We start from the raw sequence: 13,409 nt of genomic DNA, 5'->3' as shown, positions 1-13,409 counted from the left end.
AATCCTATCCCTCGGTGTTAAAAACACCTTAAGTGCACTAAGGCACCAACATACAATTTATTCCTCGTATACATAGACACTTATATAGCTCCTTTCTCATGCTTAAAGCATCAATAGAAATTATATGAACCATAATAAATTCCTTTTCAATATCTTAAACCAAATTAAACATTTAGTTTAATTAAACATGCTCTCTAACATGCCACAAATAAATATGTGGTTCATAAACAATATTTCAAACCATAATTTTCCATCCAATAATCCATCACAATTAAATCATGCTTCATAATCCAATCACCAACAACATCCAATTCATAATTTTCAATCCAAATCTAGCATGATACTACTTGTAATCAATCAAACATATTTAGCATGCCACTACATCAATATAATTATGCTAAGTACGCGAATGTATCTTGTATACGATCTTAATATCGCCACAATTAATAAAAATCGCTCACTTCAAAGTCTCCTACAATTTAAAATTATAGAAGAGTATTAAAATCCACTCTACACAAATTTCCAGCAATATATACTACTATAAAACCCTTCATAATTTATTTAAAATAAGCTGAAATTATATTTAAAATATCATACTTTAATTCCAATTAATGGGTAATTAAAATTCCTTAAAGAAACTTGATTTCTAATGCTTTACCAAAAAGTTCAGCACTATATTTTCATTAAAACTTGCTGTAATTTAGTCTTAGAACACTTTAATCAAAGGTTTACACCATTTTATATCATAATCCTTCAATAATTTATAAATCAAGAACCTAGGGTTTCAAAAATTGAGGCTTTTTAATTAAAAACATAATCTGAAAATTAATTAATATATTACTCATAATCAAACATCAAAAATCAAATCACAAAACCCATAATTAATATTTAGATCTAAAATTAAATTGGTTTTTAAAACAAAGAATAATTTTTTTTTTTTTACATTCGTAAAAGGGGAGGAAGAAGGCAACGGCAGCCACCACGCCGGCCAGCAGCGCCGGTGGCCGCCTGCTGTCGGCGGCTAACGCTACTGGCGGCAACAGCCACCTGCTGCCGGTGGTTGACAGTGGTGGTGGGAGGGCAGCTGAAAAAAAAAAAAAAAAAAAAAAAAAAAAAAAAAAAAAAAAAAAAAAAAAAAAAAAGGGGGGGAAGGGAAAAAGGAGAAAGAAAAAAAGAAAGAAAATAAGGAAAAAGGAGAGAGAAGTTTACCTTGGGTTTTCTCCACTCTGGACAAAGTTTGATTTGCCTCATATGTGGGATATTTATACCCCTTCTCTAAGACCCTTCTCCCTAAACTTTCCTTTTTAATTTTCCTAATCTCATCCCTAATAAAACTTTACTAAAATAAAACTTTCCTAAATTAAACCCCAACTTAATTAAAATAATTAATTAAATAAACTTTCCTGTTATAAAATATTTCCAAACTTATTAAAATAAATAACTAAAATACTTTAAATAAGACATTTCAATTCAATTAAATACTTCTCAAAATACTTATTTTAAATAAAATACGTATAAAAATACGAGGTATTACACCAAGACAAGCAGATATTACATCCGACAAAATTTGCTTCTCAACATAACAAGTCAACATTACTAACTTCAAACAGATGCCAATCTTGGCTAGAATAGATACCAAATTGACACATTGTATCCTCTACAATTTACTCTAATACCTAGGATATCTGCATGATTCAAATCTAAACAGCCCTCCTCTGCATCTTGAATCTAGATACCGGCTTTGAAGGCTGAGGATTAGATGGCTGCATTACATAAACATAACTTCTTATTAAATGAATGAAAAGTAAAACATGATGATTAGACCAGAGAAAGACATAGTTACCTGATGTGGAGAAATTTGCAAATTATCTGTCCGCTCTATGATAGAACCAGTGAAGGCCTGCAGTGAATGAAAGATCAGTACTTGGCAACAAGGAGAGATGAACTATAGGGGGAGACGGTCAAAAGACATACCTTGAGACTATCTGTATTGGGTCTAGAGTCTCTAGACAATCGATTGCTAGCATCTGGTTTAGGCGTTGGAACACATATCTGAAGGTAAAATAGGAAGGGATGGGATCAGTTATCATATAGAGAAATCTATATTACTGCAGTTCACCTACTTTATGTCTTTATATAAGGAAATCTATATCTGACAGCCTGAAATCTAGGTTTATATTACTGCAGTTTATCTAGGTTTATATAGAGAAATCTACATTACTGCAGTTTATCTATATAACTAGAGTTTAAATAGAGAAATCTAAGAAATGGGTTTGAAATAAGTGCATGTACCATATTACTGTTCTAGTGATATAACCAAGCGGTGTTTAGCAGTTTATCTAGGCTATAATCGCAAAGCAAGAGACTTTTAGTCTAGTCATGGAAGATACTTCCAACCACCTAATTAGCATGTCCACTTAAGACCTACTCCAGATAATTTGAGCCTGAAATAGTGAAAATGAAAAGGCACAACAATCATCACGCAACCAAACGCAGAAAATTGACAGCCACACCAACCATCCAATTACAAGAAAATACAACAGAAATTAGGATTTGCATCTACAAGGATCAGCAAGCTAAACACGAGCAGGTAGTGCTATTACCTATTTATCGAGCTAGTCACTAGAGCCTCTACCTTGGACAACTACAATTTTTCATAGGCACACTTAGCCTCCCCAAATCCAACTTGAGGTACGTTGTATCTTCTCTGCATTCATCTAATCACTTTACATGCCCTCCAAAGGAGGACTAATCTTCTTGAAACTTAGACCTACTTTCAACAATCACATTTAGGGGTGGTTTAATTTAAGTTAGGTCAATTGAAAACGGTGCAAGAAATGGGAATAACATGCAAATGAAGAACAAGCCTACCCATCATCAAAGCAAGCCCAAATGCTTGAATGACCTCATTGTCCCAGGACTTGAACCTGCGACCATTAGGTTAAAAGCCCAATGCTCTACCAACTGAGCGTGCTCCTTCGCGAAGTAGCCGAGCTTCGGAAAAGTTCCTTAGCTATATGCACATTCAAGTATCCTTCCTTTTATTATTTAGCATAATATGTGCTAAGGTAAGGAATTATACCCCCCAAGCACATCCCCACATCTGTTGCTCCTTTCTCACCCAACAAAGAAAATATTATGTGCTAAGATAAGGAATGAATACACCCCAAGCCATCCTTGCATCTGTCACCCCTTTCTCACCAAACAAAGAAAAACCCTTTACCATCAGTGAGAGAGTTCTCACTGTCACAGTGAGTCTTACAACACCTCAATATGCCTTCTTTGAACTCCCTTCGCAATCATGTTGTGTCCCTTTTATCACCTTTTAATTCCCTTCACAATCATGTTGAAGGATAGGTTATGTGAAGCACTGGTCAAAGGCTCAAAGCAACTGATAGGATGGAGGTCTGAGTGAAGTGCTGGAAGTTCCCTGAGACAGCTACATGTGTGGGGAATTCCAAATACTAGCAAGACAATGTGCAAAGAGGACGGAGTCGAAGGAAAAGAAGAAGCTTGTAGATTTCAATCAACTAAAAGCAATAGACAAATTTCGACCAATACCTAACAGAAATTTAAGAGGCCTCCTATTCTTTCTCCAGTGACATTTATTTTAGTCAGACTGCAGCCTGGTTACTTTACTGGATGGATGCAATTAACAGTCATAATTGGAAGCTGCTTCAACTATTCACAAAATTCTGAGGAAACTAATTTCCTTATCATTCTTTTGCAGGGAGAGTATTAAGAGTTTGAGAACTAAGACTATATATGTAGTAGATTTCAATAAGGAGTAAATTTTTTTTGAGGTCACTCTTAAAAGCATGTATTTTACCTGGGAACTAGTGGGACACCTCTGAACTTTTGCACATTTTATATGATGCCTTTCACAGTTTCACATCTTACTTTGTGCACACTATATCCTTGAACTTTTGAATAACGCACAATGTATGCAACAACATAACTTTTTTTTTTTTATTTATTTTGTGAACAATATTTGCTCGTCCCTTTTTGAACGATTCCATATGATGATTCATGTTAGCCGACCCCAAATCATTTTGGACTAAGGCTTTGTTGTAGTTGTGACTTGTGAGCAATGTTGACTTTAAAAAGGAGTTCTACTTAATCAGTTATTTGGACACATTTAGTTACAAGTTTTTCAGAACTTAACAAATACTTATAAATACAGTTAAATACGTTAAAAAACTATGCACTCTCCAGCCGTGTAAACATGATTTGAAGGAAAACATTGACATTGTGCTTCAAATACATTGTGCATAACATAGATTTTTTTTTTTTTTTTTTTTTTTTTGACTCAGCATAACATAGATGTTAATTAGGAATAAACTGTGCATAAAATTAGATCTTGAAGGCATCACCTGATTTTCAAAAGTACAAGATAGCCCATGAATTTTTCCCAAAAAATCCAGTAAATATGATACACAGCAGAAAGATGTGTATTGGGCATAAAGAAAAAGCCATGTATACCTCAGATTTTGACTTGGACTCAAATGGAATACTTGTCTTCATCACAGGAGGGGCATAATCTTCCTCTGTCGATCTTTCAACAAGATTTTGCAGCAAATTTTTTCCACGTGAGGATTCATCTGACCATAATAATAAATGTGAGAGTATCAGCATCGATACAATTGACAGAAAGAGATAGGACAGCAAACAAAGCTGAATCAGATACCCCAACCCTGCAACAATGTCCAAACCCAAACACAGACTGCTTGGAAAAATAAGCAGCCTTTAAGGTCTTTCTTTCACAGTAAGTCCAGACAGTCACACCTGCCAGAACCAGGGCCGGGGTTGGGGCCAAGTGCTATTTTGCACTTACATCATACTTCAAAAGTAAACTCTAATGGAGAAAGAAAAGGTACCTTTATGCGTAGATTGCAAACTCAAACTTTCATGCTGCACGAAAGGGATGCCAAACGACAGATGTAAGCAGCTTGCAGGAAGAGTCAACATGCACAACAAAAAATAGTCTTCCAAGAATGCATATAATAAGAATTCATAACAAGTCTTACAATTATGTTATCAGCATCATTTGGTAGAGTATTTCCGTCCGGGAGTACTTTGGCATGATGATGGTCTTTAGATTGCTCCTGGTCCTGATTGGTCAACAGTTTAGATGTAAAAATAGCTCCGGCAGCAAGATCTAGTACATTGATTTACTAAATTCTCCAAAACCTATTGCTTTCTACAAAAAGTAATTAAAACTGATTAGTGATTTACCAAGTTATTGAAGTTAACATCACGTATAACATCTTCAAGCTCTTCAGTATCTTCTTCTTCCTCCTCAAGTTCTTCTTTCTCAAGTTCATCCAACCTGGACATGATACGAGCATATTCTTCATCATCAACTGCCCCAGGTCTACTACGATTACCAACTTCACACACACTAGCAGCCTTTGCCTTTTCTGGGCCTGATATTCCATGCGTATTAAAAGTGAGCAATTCCTTTACTGACAGATTTTTATGCTAATGCAAATTGCAAACCTAGGCTACCAGCATAAGGTAATGGGAGGAACAGGGTAGGTCAAACAACTCTTAAACAAAAGTCATTAAATATCTGTTAATATGGGAATCAGCATGCAGCATCCAAAAATCCATCAAAATAAAAACAAAAACAAAAAAAGCACCAATTTCAACTTCCAATACATTAAAATAGAAGTGCTACTCTGTTATGTACAAAACATATTCTGGTATACCTTATGATATCTTAGAAATCTTAAGAATTTGAATAAACTTTGGAGGTGTTTTGTGCAATATCTGGGCTTAAAAACAAATACCTTCATCCTAAGCTAGTTAAAAACTCAAATAATTGATATGATAGGTTAACCCGATCCCCCCCCCCCCCCCTTCTCCTTCAAAAGTACAAAGAGGCAGAGACTAAGAACAGATATTAGAAGAAAATCCTTCGGTGTAGTACATGTCAGGACGTAGTTGAGGGCCATGGGGCTAATATGTCCATACTGCCTTTGGTTAGAGCACGTAAATGACACTCCTCGTTAATGAAGGGAAAAAAAAAAATCCTTCAAGCACAAACAGGAAAAAAAAAAAAATCATCCCTTTAACAATGTGTGCCTCAGGCCAATTAAAATAAATATATTAGCAGATAACCATGGAAAACATCATAAGACAATGCTTCCATCAAAGAAATTCATCGTCAATTTAAGAAAGAAAATTAGCCTGTTTGGACATACTTCCACCAGCATCTTCATCATCACTTAACTCTTCTCTGATCTCCACAAGACCCTCCTGCAATATGCACAGGAAAGCTAAACTGAGAAAATATAAAAATAAAAGTTAAAAACACATGGCCTTGTTTGGCAATTGGCTGTTGACTGTCGGCTGGTTTGATTGGCTGGTTTGACTGGCTGTTTGTATTGGCTTTTTTGTTGGCTGTTTGACTTTTTATTAGTCTGTAAACATGTTTGGTAAAATTGGTTGTTGAATGTTATTAGTAACTTAGAAAGCCAAAAGCCAAAAGCTACTCCAAGTAGCTTTTTCATTTTGGCTTAAAAGCCAGCTTTTCAACTAGCTGAAAAAGCCATTTACCAAACACGAATTTTGGATGTTTGACCAAATGAAAAAGCCAAAAGCCAATAAAAAAAGCCGATGAAAAGCCATTTACCAAACAAGGCCATTATAGAGGACAAGTTGCAACTTTCATCCAAAAATCACCTCAGATTCAGCAGCAGTTCTGTCATAAAATGAGGCCTTGGCTTTGAGGTTTTCAATCACAGCCTTAACAGAGCTAACTTGTGACTCCAACGCCTGCCCTCTTCTTTTAAGAATGTCAACAGTTTGTTTGGCCGTTCTATCCACGAAATAATTCTCTCCTAGGAGAACCTGATACCCACTCAAACAGGCTTCTCTTAGTTTAACTTTGTGGATGAGAACTCAATTCTTACAAACAAAAAATGTCACACTAGGAGCAAAAGGCACAAGCTTACAAGTTACAACATTACATCGGTATATGGTTAACTACTCACATAGTGACTATTAAGCTAATATGACAGGTTAGTCATTCCAAATCACATACAATTCACCCATGTGTGAGGTTGATTTTTGACCAATTTGGGGTGGCAAAACACAGTTCTATCCAATACACACGATGAATACAGGCTTTTGCCTATGATAAATCAAGTATAAATTTTGCTCATTCCGAGGGAATAAACATATTAGTAAGTCGCACAGCTAGGGGAACAAAATTGCATTGCATAGATCAGCAATTCATGGACAAACAAAAGAAAAAACTAGATTACAGCTAAATTTCATAAATTTGTAAGCTAAAATGTAAGCTCCTTTGCACAGTACACATAATTATTGCAAACCCATTCATGGTAAACAGAATTCCAATAAAAAAAATGTCAACAAACTGAGCTCAATCTTCACCAATTCACATACACCCACAACAAATTAACTAACCATCAACATAATTACTCAATTTCCAAAATATACAAAACAAATTTAAAAATAAAAGATCAAATTACCAGAAATTCATTAGTATGAACCAAACGACCCGGAAAAAATGCTGCCTTCCCAAATGGAACCTGTAAATTCACCCCAAATAAACAATAATAACTCAAGGGATGTTCTATTCAACTTATATTACAATATAGTTCGGGTAAATTCAATTCACAACGAGGATACGGAGTAAGTTAAGTTGAATAAAACACACCCTAAACCCGTACAATATAAATTGGCTGTAGTACGATAAATTAAGGTGAATAGAACACACCCTAAACCCAAACGAGACCAAAAAGAGAAATACCTGAATATCGTGATGAAGTTCATCGGGAAGACGTTGTACAAGGTTGATAAGGTTAGTATTGTCAGCGACAAAGCAACTGAGGTTGCCGAGTTCTTTGAGCTTTTCCGAAATCGTGTCGTTGACGAGGTTTGCGGCTTTCTGAGCTTCCTCAGCAGGGAACATTGAAGATAGTGATGTCACAGTTCCCTTCCCACGCGCCGCCATTGTAGAGAGAGAAAGTTAGTGAGAGAAAATGCGATGTCTCCAATTTGAGTCTATTTATGAAATTTTTCTGCGTGATGATATGGCTCCCATGTAATGCCGTAAAACTTTCAAACTAATTTTATCCTTGATGTACGTGCAGGTTCGCCGCCGGACGATGATAGGTTGTCGCGGGTCTGAGGGAGAATTGGGTTTGACAGTTAGCGGCTGAGGGAATGATGGTGGAAAATAGGCGTTTTAAAACGTTTATAATTTTATTTCTGTACGTAAAAATTATAAAAATTTGATACTTCCTCGGCTTCATAATGTTAATCCCATATAATCTATACTATTTTGAGCGTTTTAAAAATAAATGTTACATTTTTAAATTAATTTTTTCGAAATTAATTGGTTGTGGGTTGATGACATGACTCTAATAAAACACATAGAGACAATTTTTTTTTTTTTTAACACCAACAAATCTAATAAAATTCTACATTTTATGTTGAGTGATGAGAATTTGTGATCAAAATTTTTAAAGTTTGACCCATTAATTTGCAATTGGGCAAAAAAATGGGGACAGAGTTAGTAATATAAAAAATCTTTTTATCTAAGGGTATAATCGCCAATACTTTCATTTAATTATGGGTAAATTTCAAGTAAAAAAATGGTTAACGTTGTCTACTTAATGAAATGTAATGAAGTTTGGGAGATGGATGAGCTTCCATGGAGAAACCACGTAGAAATCGATCTCATGAATTACATCGGCAAGGACGAAAGTCGTACCATTTGGGATTCATCATGCCCTTTATTTCTCTATTTTTATTAGGGTTTTTTGGCGGCTTTACCGCCGAAAAACATAGTGATGGAAATGGTGGTTCATGTGGAGGATGCTTCCATGGAGGAGAAAGTTTCAATGGTTTCGAACATCATAAAAAATTAGTACTCCAAAGATCAAAGTTAGCTAACAACTCACCATACACCTACGTTTATACTGTCATTAAATAAACACCTTATGTTTATTCAAAATATCAATTGAGGCTCCCCAACATTTGATTAAAATTAGTAAGGTGGCATGTCAATTAAGAAACGAGTCGTGTCACCATAAGACATTATTTGTGTCCATGTATCCAAAAAAAATTGGATCCTATTGTGTCTCACACGTGTCCATGTCCTACACACATTTTGACATGCTTCCTAATAAAGAAACATTAAATTTCATATCGAGATCTAAAAGAGAGGAAATTACCTTAGATATCCCACTTGAGTAAAGAAAAGGGAGAATAGAGAAAACGCCTGAGCCTAAGATGAAGCAAAATCGGTCAGGAGTTAGATCATATACTGAGTAGATAATGGAGTAATGGATGGAGAGCAATATAAAGGATTCTAGGGTTTTATCTTTTGTTCCTTTTATTTTAGAAATTACTTTTGGAAATATTTAAAGTAAGAGGGAGTTTTTCCACATTTTTTTTCCTTTTAAACAATTAGTTATGGGTTCGAGCGTGTTAGCAAAAATTGTTAGTAAAAACGCTTTTAATACATGTTTACTACAAGTTAATCAATAAGTTTATAGTAATTTTAAGTTACATTTGGTATGGTGAGCATTTATCTTGTTCTTGTATTTGTAACTTTTGTGAATTTGTTTTTCGATGGAACAAACCATGCTTTAATTAATAATGTTATTTGTTGTAAAGTTTTTTTTTTTTTTTTTTTTTTTTTTTTTTTTTTTTTTTTGCGCGCTTTAGAACTAATCCGACTTCGGGGTTTAATTCTAGGTAGTTAGGTTATAGTCCCTTCTTAATTGTTGTAGGGAATCGAATACACAGTCATTCTTATCACGTCAACTCTAATCACCATTGCACCAATACTCAATTGATAACTATATATATTTTATAAACTCAATTAAAAATTGTGGATATTTTATACACAAAATATCATTGGTCAAAGTTCGACATTTGAATTGTGTCAAAGCATTGAATTTGTATGACTTGAAAGGCATATCCGCATCTCTAAGACTCTATTTGGTTCTTGGAATATTGGTAAAGCCAGGTTTAAAATAAGATCAGCCAAATTCTCATCTCACCACTAATATAGTAGTAATATGTGTACTCCATTTATATCAGATAGAAAATTTTGCTAATCATATCAAATTATCAATCTACAAGAGACTAATAATGTACAAGAGAATAATAATACATTTATATTTTAAACTTCCCCTCTAGGTTTTCTCCTTGGGAGGGTTTTCTGGTTTCCTACGGGGTTTTCTCTTAGGAGGATTTTTCTAGCCTCCATTGCTGGACTTTTTTTGTTTTTTTGAAGGTTTTCCTTCACTCTTCTCCTTTTTTCTGTTCTCTTCCATCTCTTTTCTTCTAATCTCAATTGTAAATTTTTGTAGGGACTTCCAACGGTGATTTTATCGGTGATAAGCCCCAAAAAACTTTTTAATTGCTTTCAATAAATGGATTCCATCTTTATGACGGGATTTATTCAATTAGGCTTATATTTTTTGTTTGTTCGTGTACTAAAGATTGAATATTTAGGGTTTCATCGTCTCCGAAAGTATCTAGAAGGTCATATGAGTTACTTCACCCAAACAATTACTCATCCGTGAATTTCAAGCCGAATTAGAGCTAACTCACATATTGTATTGCTTCAGATGAAGTTTTTTTATTTCAGATGAAGTTTTTTATTAAGACGATCGTCGATCAATGTAACTAGTTTAAGGTGATTTATACTTGTATTGGAATTTTAGATTTCCTAGAAATTGTGCCGTTTGGTTATCTTTCATTGATGAAATCCTTTTTCTTCTTGTGAAAAAAATAAAAATAATGTACAAGAGACTAATATGTACAAGAGACTTATAACAACAAATTGATCACTGATTTGGTTCTCAAATCTCATAAAAGTAAACATATAAATTATTCAATTTACAGTAATCAACCATTTTCGTTTAATCAAAGACGAATATGTACACTTGATCAGATTAATTAATCAATCTAACATCACCTATCTCTAGAAAAATTAAATTAAATATAAGGATTAACATGAGAAGAGTAATCTCTAATTCCAGCACCTTCCCAACCCATCCACTCCTCCCATAATTCCCATTCTGAATCATTGTCTGTTCCTCTAAATCCTTCATCTGGATCATAATATGCTTCCACTGCTTCTTCCTCTTTTGTTTCGCCTCGAAAATTACTCATTAACATCTACATTAACACCAAATTCAAAGTCAATTAAGCTACGTTTGTTCAAGCTAAGATTATTGTGCTGTGAATTTTTCTATCTGAAAATTGAATAATAGAAAGAAAAGAATCAGTATTGCTTACATCATAAGCTTCATTGATTTGGTGAAAATTGATTGTGCAATTATCTCCTCTGCATACATCTGGATGATACTGTAAATTATACAAATCCAATTAGATTTACCATAAAAACACTCAAATTCCACAAAAATCAACATGATCAGTAAATTACTGCTGAAATGTCTCAAATTAGATCCAAATTGATAAAATTTCTCAAAATCAGACCTCTGCAAAAAAATAAAGCAAATTTCATTAAACTTAACAGGAAAAAAAAAACATAATTCATTGGCGAAAACCCTCAATTTCGCAAAATTCGCACCAATAAGGAAAACTATAATCAACTCGGCAGAAAAAAACATATTAATTCAACAGATAAAATACGGTTAAAATTTCTTAAATTAGACGAAAACCGATTAATTTTCACAAAATAAGCATCTACAACCAGATTAACAGTAAAACAAAATTAGAAAAATCGAAGATATTAAAGCCAAATCAAAGGAAATTACCTGCAAAGCAAGGCGTCGGAAAGCTTTCTTAACCTCAGATTCAGACGCTCCGCGGTGAACGCTAAGAGTCTGATAAGGATCAGCGTAAGTAGTAGCAGCCGAAGCAGAAACAAACGCAACACGATTTCTGCTCGTTTTGTTCTTCCTCTTCTTCATCAATGGAGAAAAAGATGAAATCGAAGAGGATAAACCTTTCACTGCTGCCGCCATTAAAACAAAGCAGATAATTCTTGCAAAATAGATAATTTCGGATAAAAATTGAGAGAAAAAAAGATTTGGATAGAATAAATAATTGTAGGAAGAAAAAGGGTTGGTAAAGTGGTATATATAGAGGAAAAAAAGGGGAACAAGGATGACGTGTAAAGACGTGGATTGTGGAAAAAGACTGAGTCTCGCTCGTGGTGCTAGATAAGGATTTGCAATGATCTTATCCGTGTAATAAAATTAGGAGTTTTGTGGTTTTATTTATTTATTTTTTTTAGCTCGTTTTGTTTTTATTTTTTTGGATTATAATATGTGATAATGATCTGTTTTGAACGTGGCAGTCCACCGCGGATGACATAATGCCACGTATTTAAAAGTTGAAGGTTAAATTGTTTGGATAGGGTACTTTTTTGCATTATTAGTTTTATCTAATAAAAGAGCGGTATTGTCGGTTTGGAAGCTGGAATGAGCCCAATGTTTTGCACAAAACTGGTGTGTGCAATGGTTTTTCTTCTCGTGTGCAAAATTGCAAATATGCAAGGAATTGAGTACAAGTAGGAAATTGATTTTGATACATCCATCCTTATGTGAGAAAAGCATAGAAAACTGTGATATCATACAAAGATGTGCCAAAATCATTTAAGATAAGATGTTTTTTTTTTTTTTTTTTTTTTTTTGATAGACCTTTGTCCACAAAAAAAAAACCGAAAGCTAAGAAGTTGACAATGACGAGCCCAAGTAACTAGATCATGAGCAAAGGCCATAGATTGACGAGTAACTTTCAGAATTTGGCAAATAATTTAGGAAAAGTTAACACTCTACAAAATGAAGAACTGGAGATAGGACATAAGAGCGGTATGGTAAAAACATATCATGAAGTATTGTGTGAGACTGGACTCACCGTAAGTCTAGTGTATTGAGTTGTAATAATATCGGCAATTGGTTTTTTGCCTAACTTTTGGCTTTTTAGTTTGGTCAAACAGCCAAAAAAATTGGTAGTTGGATTTTTTTGTTGGCTTTTAAGCTAGCTTTTCCGCCAAAAGCCAAAAGCTAATAAGAGTAGCTTTTTCTATTGGTTTTAGCTTGTTGGCCCACTTTATCACTAATAAACAACTAACAACCATTAATAATTTTACCAAACACTTTTGTAAACAACCAGCTTAAACAATAACTTAAAAAGCCAACCCATACAACTAATACTTCCAGCTAGTCAAACAAGCCAAGCAAACAAGCCAACAGCCAACAGCCAACCGCCGATTGTCAAACAACCCCTATATGAGAAAAATTGATTTAATAATCTCAACTTTGCTAGATTTTCTATTATTAATCTCAATTCTGGGGTCATGTTCTTTCTTCAATCCCAAATTGGTCAACAAAAACCAATGACTTGCTATAACTTACATGACATGTGTCAAGCCGTGATTAGTCCAAATG

General features: G+C 34.2%; 2 protein-coding genes across 2 annotated transcripts; both read right to left on the bottom strand.

Annotated features, from left to right (window-relative positions):
- Nucleotides 1-1,473: 1,473 nt before the first annotated feature.
- LOC145568691 (uncharacterized) lies at nt 1,474-8,196 on the bottom strand. Its single transcript, XM_081628113.1, has 11 exons — nt 7,781-8,196; nt 7,500-7,559; nt 6,688-6,855; nt 6,207-6,261; nt 5,236-5,426; nt 5,028-5,111; nt 4,878-4,911; nt 4,483-4,601; nt 1,975-2,052; nt 1,844-1,900; nt 1,474-1,763 (listed from the first exon to the last, which is right to left on the bottom strand). Exons 1-11 carry the CDS (start codon nt 7,982-7,984, stop codon nt 1,701-1,703), a joined length of 1,113 nt encoding a protein of 370 aa, XP_081484239.1. The 5' UTR covers nt 7,985-8,196; the 3' UTR covers nt 1,474-1,700.
- Nucleotides 8,197-10,818: 2,622 nt separating this feature from the next.
- Nucleotides 10,819-12,060, bottom strand: LOC145567467 (chaperone protein dnaJ 8, chloroplastic-like). The gene is made up of 3 exons (XM_081626756.1): nt 11,772-12,060; nt 11,290-11,358; nt 10,819-11,169 (listed from the first exon to the last, which is right to left on the bottom strand). The coding sequence occupies exons 1-3, from the start codon at nt 11,979-11,981 to the stop codon at nt 10,987-10,989; spliced, it is 462 nt and encodes a 153-aa protein (XP_081482882.1). The 5' UTR covers nt 11,982-12,060; the 3' UTR covers nt 10,819-10,986.
- Nucleotides 12,061-13,409: the final 1,349 nt, after the last annotated feature.

Source organism: Chenopodium album, chromosome 11 (assembly GCF_948465745.1).
Source record: "Chenopodium album chromosome 11, dcCheAlbu1.1, whole genome shotgun sequence".
NCBI classification, from domain to species: Eukaryota; Viridiplantae; Streptophyta; class Magnoliopsida; order Caryophyllales; family Amaranthaceae; genus Chenopodium; species Chenopodium album.
This window is presented reverse-complemented; position numbering and strand designations above follow the sequence as displayed.

Bases quoted from the DNA above. Each gene is read 5' to 3' on its own strand.
- LOC145568691 (XM_081628113.1), bottom strand. From the start codon at position 7,984: ATGGCGGCGCGTGGGAAGGGAACTGTGACATCACTATCTTCAATGTTC. The intron at 6,262-6,687 runs GTGATTTTTGGA...TGCATATTGCAG, and splicing joins GAACTGCTGCTGAATCTGAG to GAGGGTCTTGTGGAGATCAG. The intron at 1,901-1,974 runs GTATGTCTTTTG...CATTCACTGCAG, and splicing joins CCAATACAGATAGTCTCAAG to GCCTTCACTGGTTCTATCAT.
- LOC145567467 (XM_081626756.1), bottom strand. From the start codon at position 11,981: ATGGCGGCAGCAGTGAAAGGTTTATCCTCTTCGATTTCATCTTTTTCT. The intron at 11,359-11,771 runs GTAATTTCCTTT...TATAATTTACAG, and splicing joins TCCGACGCCTTGCTTTGCAG to TATCATCCAGATGTATGCAG. The intron at 11,170-11,289 runs GTAAGCAATACT...GTGTTAATGTAG, and splicing joins AAATCAATGAAGCTTATGAT to ATGTTAATGAGTAATTTTCG.